Source organism: Miniopterus natalensis, chromosome 10 (assembly GCF_054644295.1).
Source record: "Miniopterus natalensis isolate mMinNat1 chromosome 10, mMinNat1.hap1, whole genome shotgun sequence".
Lineage (NCBI taxonomy): Eukaryota > Metazoa > Chordata > Mammalia > Chiroptera > Miniopteridae > Miniopterus > Miniopterus natalensis.
This window is the reverse complement of record NC_142090.1, coordinates 2,908,558-2,927,859: the sequence shown is the minus strand read 5'-3', so window position 1 is coordinate 2,927,859 and position 19,302 is coordinate 2,908,558. Positions and strand designations below refer to the sequence as shown.

At 47.7% G+C, this 19,302-nt stretch overlaps 1 protein-coding gene and 1 non-coding gene across 2 annotated transcripts in view; both read right to left on the bottom strand.

The window, feature by feature from the left end:
• Window positions 1–1,388: 1,388 nt before the first annotated feature.
• RHEB (Ras homolog, mTORC1 binding) overlaps window positions 1,389–19,302 on the bottom strand; it is a 33,600-nt gene continuing 15,686 nt past the window's right edge. The window contains exons 2-8 of the mRNA XM_087820917.1: window positions 16,891–16,962; window positions 12,025–12,092; window positions 6,211–6,293; window positions 5,657–5,713; window positions 5,506–5,553; window positions 4,584–4,665; window positions 1,389–1,896 (exon numbers count right to left, since the gene is read on the bottom strand). Coding sequence (XP_087677043.1) covers window positions 1,804–1,896; window positions 4,584–4,665; window positions 5,506–5,553; window positions 5,657–5,713; window positions 6,211–6,293; window positions 12,025–12,092; window positions 16,891–16,962 — 503 coding nt within the window. The 3' untranslated portion in view covers window positions 1,389–1,803. The remainder of the gene's footprint in view (window positions 1,897–4,583; window positions 4,666–5,505; window positions 5,554–5,656; window positions 5,714–6,210; window positions 6,294–12,024; window positions 12,093–16,890; window positions 16,963–19,302) is intronic.
• LOC148092142 (small nucleolar RNA SNORA42/SNORA80 family) lies at window positions 4,839–4,973 on the bottom strand. Its single transcript, XR_015715217.1, has one exon. It is a non-coding gene; the product is annotated as a small nucleolar RNA SNORA42/SNORA80 family (small nucleolar RNA).

The window sequence follows — 19,302 nt, the reverse complement described above, 5'->3', positions numbered from 1 at the left end:
GGTTCCCTGTGGATACCAGGGTGTCAGGCTCATGGGTTGTGTTCGCACATGGTGTAAACAACAGGCTAAGAGTTGGTAGATCTCTCTGGCCTCAGGTCCTTCCCCTGAGAACAGGGACATGACGTCCACTCTCAGCTTCTTCCCAGTTCTAACTCTGGAGCAGATGTCCCCTGGTCACCCTGGGATGGGTCACAGAAACTTTGCTCAATGTAAACGTTTTTTGCTTAATGTAGAATTTCCTTTCCTGGGGGAGGTGAAGGAGCGAGAGTGGGGCTGGAACTTTCAGAGCAACGCCTGGGAAGGCGCCGTGGTTTCCTGCTGGTCCGGCCTGGTGGCAGCCTCAGCTGGGGTCACCACGGCAGCCACGGCCTCTGCAAGCTCCCACGGCTCCTGGAAGCTGCGGGCAGTCCCGATGGGGGCAGGGAGCAAGGTGGCCGCCTGCACTCTTCAGGCATTTTCATGGGAGCCCAGCCCTGTCCAAGAATTGTTAAGCCTGTTTCCATTTAGACGACAATATGGGGGGTGGCGGCACATTCTGGTAACTGAGCATTGTTGCTGAGTCCCAGGCAGCTGGCAGTGGTAAGGGCAGGGGGCACCCAGTATCGCCTTCCTTGTTGAGCCCAGGACGGGTGCTCAAGGGTAAGTACACTTATTTCTAACCCTAATCCAACAGTCTCCATCTTTTAAACTACTGGAGCTTTGGGGACGGTGACAGGCAGGTCTATGTTCTAAATCAGATCCTGTCTGCCACGGGATGCCAAGTACAGCACAGGAATACAGTCTATGACCACGAACGGTGTCAGATGGGTACAAGATTTATCGGGATGATCGCTCAGTAAGCAGTGTAATGGGCAGTCATCATGGTGCACACCTCAAACGTAATAACGTACGTCACCTGTAATTGAAAAATAAAAGTGATTTAAACAGAAATCAGATCCTGTCTGCCATGGACATCAAGCCAAGCACAAAGAGGGACAGTAGGTGTCTCAACATCTCTTTCCTCCAAGTGCTGAGCAGACAAGCAGGAGGGCGATGGGGAGGTTCTCCTGGTAACCCGCACCCCGTCTGCATGAAGCAGTCCAGGCGAAGCGGGGCTCTGAGGATGGAGAGAACAGTCATTATTGGGAGTGACTCCCTCAGCCCCCCAAGGCCACTCAGCTTTAGTGAGCAGAGATGCCCCCCAATTCTGGCCCTCTACCCCCCACTGCCACTGCCACTGCCACCTTGGTGGGCCCCAGAGGTGGTCCAGGGGCCCTGCTTGCCTCTGCCTGGGGCCACACCCTCCACCAGCTCCCGGGGCCCAACCCGAGCCTTCCTGAGGGCCGGGGAGCACCCTCTGCAGACAAGGTTTCCTTCTCTAAAAGCCACGGAGTAGCGAGCGCGAGGGGTTAAGGTTTGCAACTATTTTATTTACAAGTATACATTTAACACAATGAAATAAACACTGATATATGGAAGCCTAGTTAATAGTGTAACAATATGCATCTTTTGATGATTACATTATTTTAAACAACAGACTACACTTAAAAATTAATGCCGATAAAATTCTTGGTCATAATATTATTAAGAAATACAATATATAAATTGAAAATATGATTGCTTAAAATTGAAAGTGGAAGTGAACTCAGGTAGGCAGAGTCAGAGTTCAACATAATCTGAAAGGGTGCGGGCGGGAAAAAGCTCTGACCCAAATGAAATCGTTCAGGTTAACAGAAGAGAAACGAAGCAGTTTATCTTCAAGGGTGACGGGTAGTCTGTGTCCTCAGGCAGACGGGCCCCAGTGTCCTTGGGTCCTGCAGGGAATCACATCACCGAGCAGGATGACTTTCCTTGTGAAGAGGCCCCATCAATTTTTTCTGCCTCCAAAATTATCCTCCTGAAAACATCCACAGCAGTCTGAAAAAGAAAGGAACCCGTGACTGTGTTGGCTTCACGCTGGAAGCCTGAGAACCATGCTCACCACTGGCTGCGGGACTGAAGAGAGCAGCCGCCTGCCCCGCAGGTGCAGGTGCAGAGGCCAAAGTCAACCCAGAGCCACGGAGACTGGCCTTCCTCCCTCCCCACTCCCGCCCCGTCCACCACCACCCGACCTGAGCCAGAACCAACCTATCAAGCTCCTGATCTCCTTTCAGTCACCACAGGGAGCCCACGGAGTCCTGCTCCCTCCACTCCCACCGAGCCTCTGGATTCTCAGTCCAGTATAAGCACAACCCCCTCACCTGAGGGCTCTCATTTCCCTCAGAACACCCCTTCCTGGGGGCCACACTCCCCTCTGCTACCCTGCACAGTGGGGCCTAGGGCAGGGCAGGCTCTTACTCTCATCACCCCTCCTCCTACCCATTTTCCTCGCACTCCCTTAAAACTCTTGGTTTTGCTGCTTATGCGATGAGCAGATACATGTCACCTTCGAGCCCCACACAGACCGAGTCCCTCTCCCTTTCCCCTTCCTTCGGGAATTGGAGCGGCATCTCTGCAGCACCCAGCGCCCTGGCCTCTCAGCGCCCCCCACGGGCAGCCCTGCTGGCCTTCACAGGAGAAGCACTCTCTTAAGCTGAACAAGGGTTACAATCGTCAGTCTGTCCTTTAGATGTGCTCCTTGTGATAACAGAAGGTCACCCCTGCTCTCCAGCGCCTCACAGGCAGTCCTAGATCCTGTCATCACCAATAGCCACTCGATGCCAAGTCTCCCCCCAACCCCCACCTTCCTTCCCTCATCTCGTTCAACAGCCCAACTGGACAGTCCTCAGCCCCACAGGGACCTGCCTCCTCGATCTGACCACTGTTCCCTGTCCCTCAACCACTCCTTGTTCACTTTCCTCCTGGGCCAGCAGAGATCCCAGGGCCCACCATCGCAGTCACATGCTTTTAACTCCCCCATATAGCCACTGCAGCCGGGGGATGCTGCGACGGCTCTCACCTCACCTCCAGGACCCTGAACGAGTGGACGCCTGGTGCCACCCACAGCCCAGCTCCACTTCCCATGTCCAGTTATTCCCCCACGAAAGTTCCATGCCCTTTCCTTTCACCAGACTTTCTAAAGCCTCCCCAATCCTCACGCTCAGCTGGTCACTGTGTTGACATTGCACCAGGAAAACAGGATCAACATTCAAGGCCATGCTCTGTCCCCCAAATCAACCCTGCCCGAGTCTGGCTCGTATACTCTGGTGACTGCTCTCCAGCTGGTCTGAGGACCACCCCTAACCCAGCCAAAGCCAGCCCAGGCCCAGCCTCCTCTATCGAGGTTACGTTCTGCAATCTTTCCCTCTTTATACTCTGCTAATCCCTCTCTTGTCCCAGGGCTACACAAACAAGTTACTTATTTCATCCTAAAAATAATGCACAGAAAAATGTTTGGAATGACACGTACCAAACTCTTACCAAGAAAACATGCCTGGGACCTGGCTTTCTATTTGGAGGTACGTCTTAGCACCCTCCTTAGTAACCTGTGTGATCTGTCAAAGTACGTTCTCTCTCATCGAATCACTGAAACGAAGCTGAAGGCTCCACAGTAAATAAACCCAAACCGCAAACCACCGTAGGCCACTCTCAGAAACATAAGCTAACCCGGGCAATGCTCCCTGCTCAGCAATCCCTCTTAACGTGCTGGAGGTGGGGGCCAAGGTACCCGCACCTCCGAGGTCCTGCAGGGAACAGTAACTGCCAGACCCACACAAACAGTCAACATGTGGCCGATGCCCATTAACTAGGAGGTAAGAACCTCAGGTTTTCACCAGAGAAAAACACAGTGACGCCAGCAAACAGGAGCAAAGGCAGCTTGGGGCAGCCGCTCAGCTGCACTCCTCCACCTCGAATTTTTATTATGCAAATTTTCAAGCATAAAGGAGAACAGAAAGGCCTGTACAATAATCACCCAGCCCCAAGTCTGGATTCAGCAAGTGCCAGCGTCTTTACTGCCCTTGTGCTCTGTTCTCTTTTTTCTGTCTGTCCGTCTGTCCACCCCACCCATCTCATTTGAAAGCAAGCTGCCGACATTATGGAACTTGACCCCTGAACACTTTGGTTTGCATTTCTAGGAACAGGATACTTTTTCCATCAGCCCAATACCATCACAGCTCCTAACAGAATTAACACCATTTCCCTACTATATCCAAAACACAGTCAGATGCCCCCAGCTAACCAAGACTATCTCGGACACGAGGGACTTTAGAACCGGATTCCAATCAGGTCCTCAGCCTCTCACCCAGAACAGTCTGTCTCCCCTACGCAGACTCGAGCCTCCACTACACTGTGGTCATCACGCGGCCCCTCTTCCCACCCACGTAAGCCTGGACTTACCTCTGTACCAGCCTTTCATGTAAAACAAATACGAGAACGTATGTTCACAAAGGTAGTGCTTCCTTTACAATTATCCTACAAACGTTCCAGGTCCCAGCACAAGCAGAACACTGGCTGCATTAAAACACAGATGCTGCCTTCCTGAGGCAACCCAGAGGCTGGCGTAAGGAACGGGGGAAGGTTCGAGACTGGATAGGAGTTGACACAGACAGTGTTGAACTGTGGACTAAGAAACACAGGCCTGTGACTGATGGGACGCAGAGCAAAGTGAGTTTATAAAGACCTACTTGATTCTCTTTAGCAGAAGATTCCAAAAACGCTGCATTCCAAGATTCGGCCAACGCCTTCCCTTCTTCGTAACTGATCACCCTAAGGGAAAAAGCATTCGACATACAGAGCCTTGCTCTTCATGACATAAAACATCTGCGTGGATTTCTGAGACAGGCTCCGTTATTTTATGAAGTTTTTCTCATGGAGACACTTGCCCCGCTCAGTGTCATCAGCCTTGGGTCACACAGAGAGCGCTGTATTTTATTTTTTTACACTGTACAAGCCCCTTCAGTGCTCACAGCCCACAGGTAAGGAGGCTGGGCAATGGTTCGAGGCTCACTTTACTCTGGCATGGGTCCACTATGAGAGGCCCACACAGAAGGGCCCCACATAAATCACGACCATGCTCCACTCATGCCGAGCTGGGGAACAGAGCAGACACACTGCCTTATGGGGTGACCCACACTCCGCAGCCCTCACAGCTCAGAGAGCAGGACTGCATTTCCCAACACCCAACACACGCTGAATGCACCCGAGAACAGGGGTGAACCCCAAAAGGTCCCCAGTTCAATGCTGTGCACAGGCTGCTGGCATCGGCCAGTGTCTCCACCCGCTGGGGATGGGGCATTGCCCTAATCCTAACCCGCCGACTAAATGTGCCACCCCTGTCTTTTTTGGAGTCTACTTTGCACAAAATGGTAGACGGAACTAAAGATAATTCTCTGAAGCGTTGCTCTCTTTTCTAGAGGAAACATTTTTCAAGGCAGGTGAGAGTTCGCTCCTGCCAAGCAGCAGTGCGGCTGCATTTCTGAAGAGAAACTCAGACACACGACAGCTGACCACTCCCGCCGTCGGACAACGGAACCGGGAACGTTGGTGACTAATGCAACGCAGGCTCAGCTCTGTAAAGAAACCCGCCGTCACACGGCAGCCACACACCTTTCCATGTGCAGGTCCTTCTTATTTCCGACCAACATAATGGGTATCCTGTTAACACAAAAAAGGGAGAATTTGTCAGTGCCGGACGCGGCTGTCCCCAGGCACTGCTGGAACGAGCGCAGCCAAAAAGAAACAAAACACTCCTACTCACTGTACTTTCCCCACCATGTCCAGCAGCTTGCCGTGGATAACTTTAATCACCTCAAAGCTGTAAGAGAAAGTACGAAATCAGATGTCAATCCTGTGTTCATGTTTTAAATGTTTATTATGTGAAGTTTTGGTGAGAAAAGTAGAAAATGTCAGAGGTTCACCATTTTAATAAAGTAAACGGAACACATAGAATTCCTTCATTTTCCCACCAACAGTTCCCACGCACATGTGCCTGACTCAGTGACCCCGAGAACGTTCAAAATGACACGGTCTGACACGTAACGAGAAGAGCCCGAGCGCCACAGCAACACGGTGGGACCGCAGGAGGAGGGCCCGGCGTGTACGCTCCCCGCTTCGTGAGGGGACAGGCTCCGCCGTCTATCTAGAGCATCTATCAGGGTGTTTCCCCCTTAACCACCTGTGCGCCCCACAGAACACTTAGCTTAGTGATTAAGGCTAATGGTAGCTACCACGGATCCCAGCACAGTCCTTTATGAGGATCAATGCATCTCTGGGCGGAAAATAAGCTCACGCAAGGAAGAGGAGCTGTCTTACCTTTTGATTGATGTAACAGAATACACAAGGATATAACCATTAATGTCTATGGAGTACGTCTGCGGGAAGATGGAATATTCATCCTGTGGAAGCAAAAGGATCACATTTGGCAAAACAAGCGACCTTCACCCAAGTCCTCCACATATTTCCTGGCCAAAGAAATCAAAGCAAACAAAAAGGGGATGATAACGTTATTCTAGAAACATAGCCCACACAGATTTATTTACGGCTGATCTGGGGGTGATAATGTGCTTTAAGCCAAATTCAGAAATGATTCCGGCTGTTCCAAGACTCTGAAAAGGCCAATGACCTCTGTAAATGCCGGGACAGGAGGAGGAAGGAATGAGAAGCGGCTGGTTCGTGATCTCTGTTACGGATGAAAAGTCTAGAATCTCTTAGACCTCACAGAAAATTCACAAGTGCACTGGTTTACTCCATACACCTGTACTCTCCTATGTAAAACTGTCATATTATCACCTGACCTGCTTCCTGCACGTGAGTCATGGCCTGAGCACCAGTCTACAGCCGTTGGCGGGTGACCACCAGCACTCGAGAGAGGGTAAGAGGAGGAAGAGAACCGAGACCCTCCACTCAATCAGGGTGAGTGCCCAGGCCCAGGAATGAAAAGCAAAGGTACACAGCACGCAGCAGTGTACTGCACCCAGTTCTATGAGGCTTTACGAAACTCTGCTTTAGATCTGGAATCATCAAAACAGAGGGTCCAATGTCAGAGCAGTTTCACCAGTGCACAGCCCTGCCTGGAACAAACGCTTCCTCTCAGCTGAAACAGGGCGGTCCAACCCCGCACATGCCCAGCGCTGTCACGGAAAAATCACGGCGAGTCACTATTATATAAGGTAACCGCCTCTGTTAATGTTGCAGTTCCACAGCATGGTTATAACTAGTGTTCATGATGCCCTTGAATTCTGTCCTATGGTAAAGTGTCTTTTAAAAACAAAAAGAAACATTTAGGTTTCCTATCAACTCTTTGACATCACAGTGGTCATTCATCAGAAAATAGCATTTCTATATCACAGAGCTTTGTTTTTGTTATTAGTACAACTTTTATTAAGCTGACTTCATTTTAGTGTTGATTTTTAAAAACAAATTGTCAATGGAATGACAGATATTTCTACCCAGATTAAAAACAAAATTCCAAATGATTTTAGTCACCAGCTCAGCTACAGTCGCTCCAAAGTTCAAACTATGTTTCCCCTGAAGGGAACATGTGGAAATAAAGAGTAATCGTACGTAAGAAGCAGGGTACAAGTAACAACTATTAAGAAAGCATAATGGAGGAAAAAGACCTTCAGCTGTTGCAGCGACCAAAAAGACAAAATTCCCAGTAATAAACTGAGGGAAACAAAAATACACAATTCATTTGAAGAAAGTCTTAAAATACTCCCAAGAGATAAAAGACTTAAATGGAACAGCGCGGCAGTCTTTACCAAGAATATGCAGAATCATAAGATATCCACTGATTAACCCTAAGTTAACACATAAATGTAAAAAGATCCTGGGTAAAAAGCACTCTTTCTGACAAAGAAAATCAACTGCGGAGGCAGGTGGGTGGGAACCAGAGCGCCTCAGTAATTAAAACAGTGCAGTACTGGCTCATGAATGGAGCTGACTGGAATTCTACAAAGCGTCAAGCAGACATGGGAATTAGGTACATGGTAATGCTGGCATTTCAAGGCAGCAGGGACAGGAGGGAACGCGCAGAGCGAGAGCGAGCCATCTGCGCGAACGGCTGGGCTGGGCGCTAGCTCACACCTCAGCAAACGTTCTGGAGGAATCAGGCTGAAAGGTGAAAACTGAAACTGGGGGAGAATTTAAAGGGAAAATAAAACCTTGCCGCTCAGCTCAAACACAAGAGTTTTCTTCCAACCAGTTTTCTTCCATCATCTAATAGAAAGAGGGAAGTACATGAAGACGGGGCCGTTCACAGAAAGGGGCGATGTCCTCAAACACGGGACACCATGATCTAACTCCTTCATAAGAAAGCCACCGATTAGAACGGCAGATACTAATTCTCACCTGGCAGATGGATGGATATAAAATCTGGAGACACGCTGTGTTGGTGACTCGCTGCTGGTGGGAATGTAAACCGTGCCCCGCGGCCAGCACCCCGCACCCAGGCGCTCGAACGCACCATCTGTCTGAAATGGCACAGGGTCTATGGCGGCACTGACGGTGGGAGACACTGGAGACAACCTAACTGCAGACCAACACTTGAACGATGAGAGCGCCCCTTATGCAGCCGGGGAGAAAAAAGAGGCCACACGCACTGATGTGGAATCAAACTGGAGACACAGAGCTATGTTACTTTTTGGGTAAAAACAAATCTTAAAGGCACATCTGTGTGTTCCTGTACAAAGTATCTCGGAAGCATATACTAGAAACTGCCAATGGGGGCTGCTGCTGGGTGGGGAGCTAAGCTGGCTGGAGTGGGAAAGATTTAACTTTTACTATTTGCCTTTTTGTGCCGCTTTATTTCTGTAACATAGGCATGTATTACTATTTGAAAAAAATAAACTTAAGTAATACTTTTTTGAAGGGGAATCTGACATTATAAACTGAGTGTCACTGACTCACTTGTCATCAAGTTTATTGAAATTAGACCAAAACAAAATATTCATGCAAACTAAAAGTAACCAATTTCTATGAACTACGCTCATCATCACCCCTGGGGACAGTGACACCAGCTACAGCACAGACTATTAGTAAACAGCACTTGCTGTCATATATTGCTACACAGCAATTCATTATGTGTAATTAATTTTCGTCCTAAAATGTACAAGCTAGTAACCAAACTGACTAGGGTGCTTTCAGTGATTTATTTCCATTATTATTATTTTTAACCCTCACCCGAGGGTATTTTTTCCACTGCTTTTCAGAGAGAGTGGAAGGGGGAGGGGGGAAGGGGAGAGAGAGAAACAGCAATGTGAGACAGACACATCAACTGGTTGCCTCCTGCACGCGCCCCGACTGGGGCTGGGTACCAAGCCTGCAACCGAGGTGCGTGTCCTTGGTCGGAAATGAACCTGTGACCCTTCAGTCTGCAGGGTGACACTCTTAACCACTGAGCCAAACCGGCTAGGACTGACTAGGTTGCTTTTAAAGAATTTGCCCCCCACTCACCTTTCCCTACTACTGGCAGTCTTAACCCCACATGAATCCAAGTTAAACACAGCCCCTGGAGCAGTAATCTGTGTTGTCCCATCAGTTTTACAGAACCAGGGTGGACCACACAGAAAGAAACGCCCAAGTCACCATCATGAGTGGTAAATACCAGAATGGCCTTTTATTTTCTGGTCTCCTAACTGAATATATCCTTTAAGAACTGTTAGATGCAGTGAGAATTATTCCAAGTAGCTAAATTTGGATATATTTTGTGCAAAATTCTCTGAATATTCTTATCTGGTAGTAACAGAACCCAAAAACAGCAAGCCAAGCAGAGCTGGAAATGGACCTCACTCGGCCTCCCTCACTTCTACAACTCACTCCCTGAGATCTTGGATCCTTCTGGGGTTATTCTTTGTAATATTCTATTCATTACGACAGTCACAGAAGTGTGACTGGCCAAGTGTACACTTATGTTTTAGAGCAAAACAGAACCTCAGAGAACACACCTTCCTTGGTGGTCAGGAGAGTCAATATAAAGAAACGTTCTCTCCAGGCAAATGTTTCCAAGGAACAGCTCTCCTCTAAGCACAAGACTCCTGCATCTCTCAACTCCGGCTGCTAACGTCAACCGGGCTGCAACTCGGGGCCGTGGCTCTAGACTCAGCAGCATCCAAGATCCACAAATAAGGCTCAAATCTCCTTCAAGCTCACAATCTACTCTAAACCCCACGACGACACTGGGAAGGCACCACAATTGTCACCATCTTACAGGTGAAAAATCTGAGGCCCAGTGATGGCCAAGAACTTTCTCAAGGTCACTAGTTAGTAAGAACAGCGAGGGCTGAACCCAGGCACTGTGACTGCAGAGTCCACCTCCAACCCTGCAGGGTTGGTTCTCCTGGCCAACTACGAAATGTGCTCTCACAGTAACGTTACAGGGATGTGACTGATCAATTCACGCCCTCACCCCACTTCCCATGAACTTAATGAATATCCAAAGCAGAGATAAAGGCAGCCCTGGCCAGGCGGCTCAGTTGGTGGAGTGCTGTCCCATACACCAAAAGGTTCCGGTTTGATTCCTGGCCAGGGCACATACCTAGGTCATGGGTTTGATCCCTGGTTGGGGGGCATATGGAAAGCAACCAATTAATGTTTCTCTCTCACATCTCTCTCCCCCGACCCCCGTTTCTCTGTCTCTAAAAAATCAATAAAGATATATCCTCAGGTGAGGATTAAAAAAAATATATAAAGGCAAACTGAAATCTTGATAATGTCAGCTCCACTATAAACAGCATGGCCACTTTTCTTTGCCCAAGACCCTCAGTTATGCCTGTTGCCCCAGCAATAATAACACCAGTGTCCTTCATTCTTAAATGTGTGTCATTTTAGGCAATAATTACACAGTCACCTTCACTGTAAGAGATACAAACCCTAAGAATCCCACTCCAGGTCCCACCAGAGGCTCCTCTATACTAGTTTCCAGGATGAGCTGTGTCCCCGGGGCCACCCCCCCTCATGGTGACTTCCTTGCTCCCCCCATTTCCAAGAACCCCCAGACACCCATTCTGCCTGTGGATGGACCTTGCACAGTAGGCCAAGGATGGCTCTGCTCTAGAAAATCATGAGCTCTAACGCTGCGAGCCTCTCATTCCTCCAGCAGGCGGAGCGTGCGGGGGGAACGAGGGTCACATGTCACAGCTGTGACACACGCCTGAATTATTCTATTCAAAGCTTCCGGAACTGAAGCCTCAGGGCTCTCTTGTGCCAAAACGGCTAAGACCGCTCTCTTCCTGCCTCACTCGGGGCTACGCTTTCCTTCCGTGTTCACTTCAAAACATAAAGCAGAGGGAGTTTATTCCAAACCTGACAGGATGGTCCATTCCGCAGGTTCCAGGAAAAAGGCTCCCTCAGCACAGCAGAGCAGATCACACTGCCCCCCCCCCCCCCCCCCCAAAACCGGTCCTTCGTGGTTAAGATGCCAGGTGAGGAGTTAGAGACCTGCATTGCAGGCCCTTCCCACTCCCGCCCTGCAGTGAACTGTAATAACCTCAGCCTACGGGATGGTTTCTGGAAGCTGGACCGGGTGCCCTGGGAAGGGGGAAATTAAGCAACAAAAAGGGGCTTCTTTGTTCCCTTCAAGTTCTCTTCATTTCTCTCACCCTTGCTTCCAATCTGTTCCCTAGGCAATTCAGTCCCCACATTAACCTGTGAACATCAGTTTTTTGTGACTTAACCTTTGGCAACTACCTACTGTTCAGCAAATCACATGGACACCCCTTGATTAAGTAATCATATCATTGATCTGTGACCAGCTTGTCTGCCCCGTACCTCTTATACCTTTCCCCTAGAAAGACTCACTTCTGTTTTTAATGTTGGGAACACACACCACAGAGGGAGATGAACTAACATGAGTCTGATATAAAAAGTTTAGAAGATAGAAAACCCTCTCCTGTAATAAACATGAATCTCACAATGTTATGAATGTATTTAAAACTATTCTAAAGTAGAAAACCAAGCTGATTCTTTGAAAAACTGCCGTGACTTAGAAAATACCAAGCAGATGGCCTGTTGTATTTGATGACACAGAAGTCACGAGGGATCTCCCTGGCCTTGCTGCTGAGGAGCATCAGTGCCAGGACGGGGACTGTCACACGCACCGTAGGAGAGCCAAGGAGGAGAGATACTTACTTGTCCAGCTGTGTCTACAAGTTGAAGATGATATTCTTGTCCATTTACTGTGATCAATTTTGTGAAAGCTATAAGGGAAAAGGGAAGTAACTATTAGTTAGCTAAACAATTAACTTTAGGTCACTTAAAGCTTGAGCAATGACAACCAAGTAAGCAGAGTCCCCAATAATCTCCTAAAAAGGTTCCATGAAACAAAAAAGACAAATCTCTTGAGTGCAGATTCTCCCCTACTTCCATCATTTAACTAAAAATCACCATCTGACTAAAATCAGCATTGGGCAAACCTTGAACTTTTTCAAAGAAATTGGGGTTGGACAGTAATTCATATCCTGTCAAAGTAATTTGACGCTCTGCCTGTGGAGTTTCTTCTCATGGGAGAAAGTGAAATAAATTACATCAAACTCAATGTCCAGAATAAAGCAAAGCACAAACCTGCCACTCGTCTACAGGAAGCCTGGGGGGGAGGGGGGGAGCACACAGAGCGAGTGTTAACTGAAATGCTCCGAACCCCCAGAACGTAAAAACATCACCACCTCACTGGCAGACAGAACAGCAATGGAACAGATGTTCTGTGTGAAGCCATCAGCCCCACTCAGCTTAAGGTTCCAAGCAATTTGTCACAACTTCTTTTCCCTACTGAGGGGGGAGAAATCAGACTCAAATAACTTCTGGAAAAGTCAATTCAGAATTTTAAGGAGACAGACTTCAAGCAAATACAGACAAAAGAGGAAAGGCTATTAATAGCAACTGACTATTACAAAGAACCATCTGGAACCCTGACAACCAAACGGAACAGGTCGCTGCGCCCGTCCAGCCTTCTTGGCTCCCGAGGAGCCTACGTCTCCTGGCTGCCCGTTGGACTTGATCAGAGCTGCCCCGCAGAGTCTACCCCACGCACCTCTGGCCCTCAGCCAAAAGGGAAAAAAAACAGACAGGTGACAGTTCTGGGAGAAACTGTAAGTGCTGGAGAGGAGAGGAGCAGAGATCCCAGGGAACCACACTAGCACCCAGCTCTCCTGGTGCCAGAGGAGCAGTGCGTGGGAAGTCAGACCGCACTGCGAAGGCAGCTGCCTCACTTGACAGCGGGAGTCCACACAGAGCGGGCAGGGGGCAGCGACGGAGGAGTGGGACATGCTGGAATCCTGGACAGACTTCGAAGGTGGAGCCAAAGGATTTTCCCACTGACTGAGCTAGGGTGTGAACAGTGGACAGGCAGTTAGACTCCAAAGTTTCTGGCCTGAGCAACTGGAGGCATGAGGTGCCATTTACCAACACAGGAAAGCCTGCGAGAGGGGCCCCGGGGACAGCAGAGGAGTGACTGAAGGGCTGGTTTAGGCATGCTCAGTCTGAGAAGCCTGTTCAATAGCCGGGGGGACACGAGGCAGCTCAATGAAAAAGCCCAGGGTTCAGGGGGAGGTTGGGGCGGGGTGCGGGAAGACAGCTAAATTCTCGAGGGAAGGTGACTGGAGAGCAAGGGCAGGCAGCGCCTGAGCCCGACACGCACACATGGGCACCCCGTGCTGCCAGGTCAGAAACTTGGGGAGAGCCTGGCCGGGCGTGGCGCAGCGGCTGAGCATCGACCTGGGATCCAGGAGATGGCGGTTCGATTCCCGGTCAGGGCTCATGCCCGGGTTGCAGGCTGGATCCCCAGTCGGGGGCGTGCAGGAGGCAGCCGATCAATGACTCTCATCATGGATGTCTCTCTCTCTCCCCCTCTCCCTTCCTCTCTCTGACATCAATAAAGATATATTAAAAAAAAACAAACTTGGGGAGATCCGGCCACGGAGACTGGGATGTACTGGCTGGGGAGGTAGGAGTAAAAAGGCAGGAGATAGAATTATACATAAGGCAGAAAAGAAATAAAACATTAACAACCGTTTAGCATATCCTTCACATGAAAAGGGTGTAAACCCTCCCACACAAAGCAGGAAGACGGAACTGAGGATCTCCCATCTGTCCTGGGAGAAGTGCCTCCTGCTGCCACCACAGGAAAAGGGAAGTGTCCCAAGAGATCAGCCTGTCGGTCCCACAGACGGGGTAAAACTCCACCACCACCTCACGGAGGAGAGGGATTCTGGCCTTCTCCTGACACCACTTTCCCTGTACCCTTTTCTCCCTCCCTTTTCCAATCCCTGGAGAAATTAACCCAATTTCCAGCTTAAAATCCTGAAATTCCTCTAAGCAGGCTAATCGCTACTTAGTAAAATCTAATAAGCAAGGTTCAGATGGAAGGCTTCTTAGATTTGGCGTCCATGAAATGAGATCCGAGTTACTAATGCGTCCGGCCAGCTCTTCGCCCACCATGCAATGCCTGGTGAAACTGGATTCCCACTTCCCAAGCTGCCAAGCAGCTTCATGAATTCATCACCAGTCCTACCCTGAGATGGCAGAGCTGCGAGCCGCTGCCATTCCTCTTCAAATGATAAGCTACCACCCACGTCACTGTGCCACTCCAGTGTGAGTTAGGTCACATGACAGTACATAAGAAAGCACACTTGCACAGGCAGTATTATGGTCCAAATGTGTCCCAAACACAAAAATATGTGTTTTTATTGATGTTTTCTCCTATACGTTTTAAAAGATAATGACACAGTCCCAGAGTTTTTGCTTCTGCAGTGATACTGCATATAAATGTGTCACCACTGAATGTTTGCTACAAACGCCCTGTTCTACATTAGAGTTAAGTATAAAGTAATCACTGGATCATTTCCAGACTTAGAGTACTGTGTTTTCTGGATCCATAAAACCATCCATTCATTTATGTCTCTAGCAACAGCTTTATGACGACCATTCCGTTCCTCTGATTCCCTATCATCACCGAGCAATGTTTTTCTACTAAACAGTGGGAAGGGTGGAGGAAGGGCTTCTGCCCTGTGTTGCTGTCAGAAGCACGAGAAACAGAATCGGATGTCTGGATGCGCTCATGAACTTTTAAGGGATTCGTATACTTTGATACTCATTTCTGCTCGTGCCTGAAGACTTTAAATGAATTCACTTCTGAGACTGAAAAAAAGTGTTATTAAACACTAAGTATTAGATAGGAAAACATTAAAAAGCACTACTAAAGCTGATGTCAACAGCCTTCAAAGCTGGGTGATTTCATTCTGTTTCTGAGACAGTATCAAGGTGAGGTGGTTGGACTTTTGTCTGATCCATTACTTACATATAAAGAAAATGCACTTATATGTAACACCATGACTTCCTTCCCACTCAGTTTTAAATGGTACAAAGATGCACAATTATAAAGACCACTTTTACCAGCAGAGCTTACCACGAGAACTATCTTCTACTGTTCTATCAATAAAATCCCCAACGAGCCTGATCTCCTTGAGGACACCACATTCGAAATTGCTGTGCACAGCGAACACCGAGGCCAAGAGCACGGTTTCCTTGTTCCTATTCCAACGATACTTGAACTTGTTCGCTTAGCACTCAAGTAGATCTGCCCTCACATGCACACTGCCCGGGAAAGCTAAGGAAATCAACAGGATGCCATCAGCGCTCCTCCTTCCAGATAAGGCGGAGGTTACTTTCAAACACGTGTCTTCCCACTTAGTTTTGCAACCAACATGTTTCCTTTCCTGCTACCAGCATACGGGGCACAAAGGACAGCTGGATATTTTAAGCCAGAGGTCAGCAAACTTTTCCTGGAAAGGGCCAGACAGTAAATATTTTAGGCTCTATGGGCCATATGGTCTCTGCTGCAACTGTCCATCAACTCTGCTGTTGTAGAGGCAGCCGCAGCCAGTATGTCCATGAACAAGTATGGCCGTGTTCCAATAAAACTTTATTTATGGAGGCTGAAATTTGAATTTCATATAACTTTCACATGTCACAAACACTCTTCTTCTTTTGACTCTTTTCAAATATTAAAAATGTAAAAACCATCCTTAGCTCATAGGCTGATTTGGCCTGTGGGCCGAAATTTGTCAACAGCCATGTTGAAACTTTTTAAGTCTTTCTTACAAGCTTGGGGCAGGTGAAGCCTATGAATCTAGCTGTTCAAGCTTGTGAGCCTGGCTGTTAGGCAGGCTTCCTGTCTAATGTGCCGATCAGGTTTTGATGAATCCTGTGTTTAAATTTGGATGTTCCTGGTGACAAATCCCGGGTAAGCCCTGGTGTCAACAGTCTGAGAAGACTAGTTCCAAGTGAGTTGGGGTTTGATGGCGTGAAACAAGACCAGCTTCTAATAAGCAACTTCCCTGGATTGAAGTGCCTCAGATTCTCCCCATGATCCCCAGAATCGAGACATGGCTCAGGGTCCTAGAATCCTTCAGGGAGATTCTGAAACCTGTACTGAAACTGGACAAGGTAAAGGTCGTGGCCGGTCTGGTCTTTGGTGCTTTTGCTGCACACGGCCCAATAGGCCAACAGGCCTTGTTCTAAGGCTGCAGCTGCTCAGTCCGACCCCAGAACAGCTCACTTTTCCTTGCCTTCCCTCCTTAGTCCTCATGACTGAAGGGTCAGGTGGCTGGTAATTCCACAAGAGGAAGGTACAAGGTACCAGGAGTGTTTGCATCTTTTCTGCTCCAGCTTAGAATCCCTAAAAAGGGCTACTGTTGAGAGGAAGGAGAAAGAAAAAAAGAACTCTCTCTTTCTGTCTTCCTAAAGCAGGGTCTGGAAAACGGGTTCCAACACAGGACTCTGATTCCTACAGAGTTGAACAATTTCTAACGGCAGGATCTGGATGCGGCATAAAAAAACCACTCACGAAAGTGGGTCACAGTTTTGGAAGCTGTTCTGGACCCGTTAGTGATCCATAGGTCTAACCAAATACCCTGCAATCAGAGCCTCCACACACACAATGGCTGCTTGTGTGCAGGAGGCAGGCTCCTCAGTTTATAAATCCTTGAAAACAATACTCACTGTTCTCTATAGTTGGGTCGTAGGAGTCAACAAATTGGCCTTCAACAAACTGAATCGTCAACGAGGATTTCCCTGTAAAAGAAAGCAAGAGCTCAGAATGCATCGGCATTATCAAGGTGAAAAGTTATAATTCTATTATTTTACAAAAAAAAATCCCCACTGTAACACATGAAGAAACTGAGGGTATTGGGATCAGAAAACACTCCTTTAATTAGCATTTAGGCAATTTCAAAATTCCTGTCAAAATATGGCGGGAATTTAAGCAAATAAGCTATTATGAATCAAATGCTTTTGTGACATTAACAAATATACTGAACCGCAAGCACATCGCACGTTCTGTTAAAGGTAAACAACTCTTAAATAAGGTCTAAGCTAAGCCAATTCCTCTGGAGCCCTTGAAATCTGGCTATTAATATGGAAATTATCAAAACATGATTAGTTTCTTTGGGTGTTTTCACATATGGCTGTTTAGAGAGAGTAATCTGAAAAAATAACAAAGTCTTTATTTTAAAAACTCAGTGAAGGCAGAAACCCCGTGTCAAAGGCCTCGCAGTGTCCTGCACAGAGACAGCTAGGAAATGTCCCGGACTCACAAAATCACTGTGAGAATGGAGCTTGTGTGCTACTAAGGACCGAGCCTTACGTTCTCACCCTGCTGTGTCACGTAAAATGTCTATTGCAGGACATCGGAGCCTGGCTCCTTGGGAAGAAATAGGGCAAGAACACGGTCCACACTATTTTGTCACTAGGAAGCGGTTCTTCCCTAATTCCACCCCAAGTCCTTCCCTCTCTAGTCCACCCTCAGACATGCCTCCCATCTCAGAGCCGGGGAGAGTGGTTGGAGTCCTAGAGTCCTGGGTTTCCGGCCCACATGTGTCCCCAAAACCACAGAGACGCGCAGTTCACAGAGGGCACAAGGCTTTCACAATAAAGGCAGTCCCTTTATACTTAGAAATGTATCAGTTAATAAGCTGGCTTAAAAATGGGCGCTGCTGGGAGACAATTAGAAGATGCCCCAGTTGGCAGGATTATTTACTCCTCAGAGCAGCTAACACCAAGTTCACGGTGTCTCCAGAATTACTGACAACTGAGATCACTCTCCACCAAGCAGCCTCTAAGAGCTTTGGTAAATCACACATTACTTCCCTGCTTAAAATCCTCACTGTGATTTAGGATGAATTCCCAACTCGGAACTGTGGCCTGCAATAGCAGGCCCCTCTCACCCACCTCCCTAACCTTATCTGCTCCCACTTCCCCACAGGCTCCTCCCAGGCTCCCGTCACAGCCTTCTGTCCCAGCCAAGTTCCTACTGCTTTAGTGACTTTGTTCTAACCGTCCCCAGATCTCTGAAGGTATGAGTCACTTTTGTCATTATTCTGGTCTGTGCTCAAATGTCCCTTCTTCAGAGAAGCCACTGCTAACACCACCCCATCTAATAAGGTGGCACCTACTCCCTAACGTCACTGGATCACACCATCCTGTTTTATTTCTTTTAGTGCTTGAAGTTATCTGAAATTACCTTCATTAATTAGTCTTTGGAGGCCCTGCAGACTGAACAAATGAATGAAATTCAAACTCAAACCCCAAAGGTGGCACTCATACATTCATATACCACATAAGATCTCAATTTTATAAATGTGACTAGGAAACAGTTCAATTGAAATTAAGAAACAACTGTTTAGTACTGATTGGTGGCCAAGCATGGGCCTGCCTGTGACACCGGATACAGCAGTTGTCCAGAAACTGTGTGCATTTCAAAAGAATCCTGCTCAAAAGAAACATGTTATATAAGCCAGCTCATAGAGGCATTGAACTCAAAATACAGAAAACTTTTATGTGATGAAAACAGCAATAAAAAAATCCTTTTTTATGTTAGCAAAACTGAAAGAATTGTAAAGACTAAGAAAATTCTTATTTACATCGAATGCAATTGCTTGAAGCAAAATGTTTAATTAGGAAGAAAAGAACTTTCTTTAGGCTTCTGAAGTATTTCCAGGCACTCTGGGGGGCTTTCAATTCCCTGAGATAGGATAAGAGTTTTTTGTTTTTGTCCCTGGGGGGGTGCTTACAAATGAAAAGAAGGAGGAACATTTTTTTCCTAAAGATAAATGGGCAAGAGTTACAAAGGTAAAAAGGGATTAAAAAGATTTTATAACTTTTTTGGAAGCAGAACTGGACTGACACTAGTAAAAGAAGGGGTTAAGTATGATGTATGTGGTAAACTCCCCCAAAGAGGAGGGAAATCAGTAGGAAACACCGGACTAGACGGTTCTCTGCACTGGCCCCAGGTGAGTCTCAACAGCCTTACCTGCAGGGGTAAGAGAGGGGAGAACAGCCCCAGGAGTTAGCCCACAAAAATTAAGAAGCCACAGCCAAATTGGAGAGAAAGTTGTACACATTAAAAAACCAGCA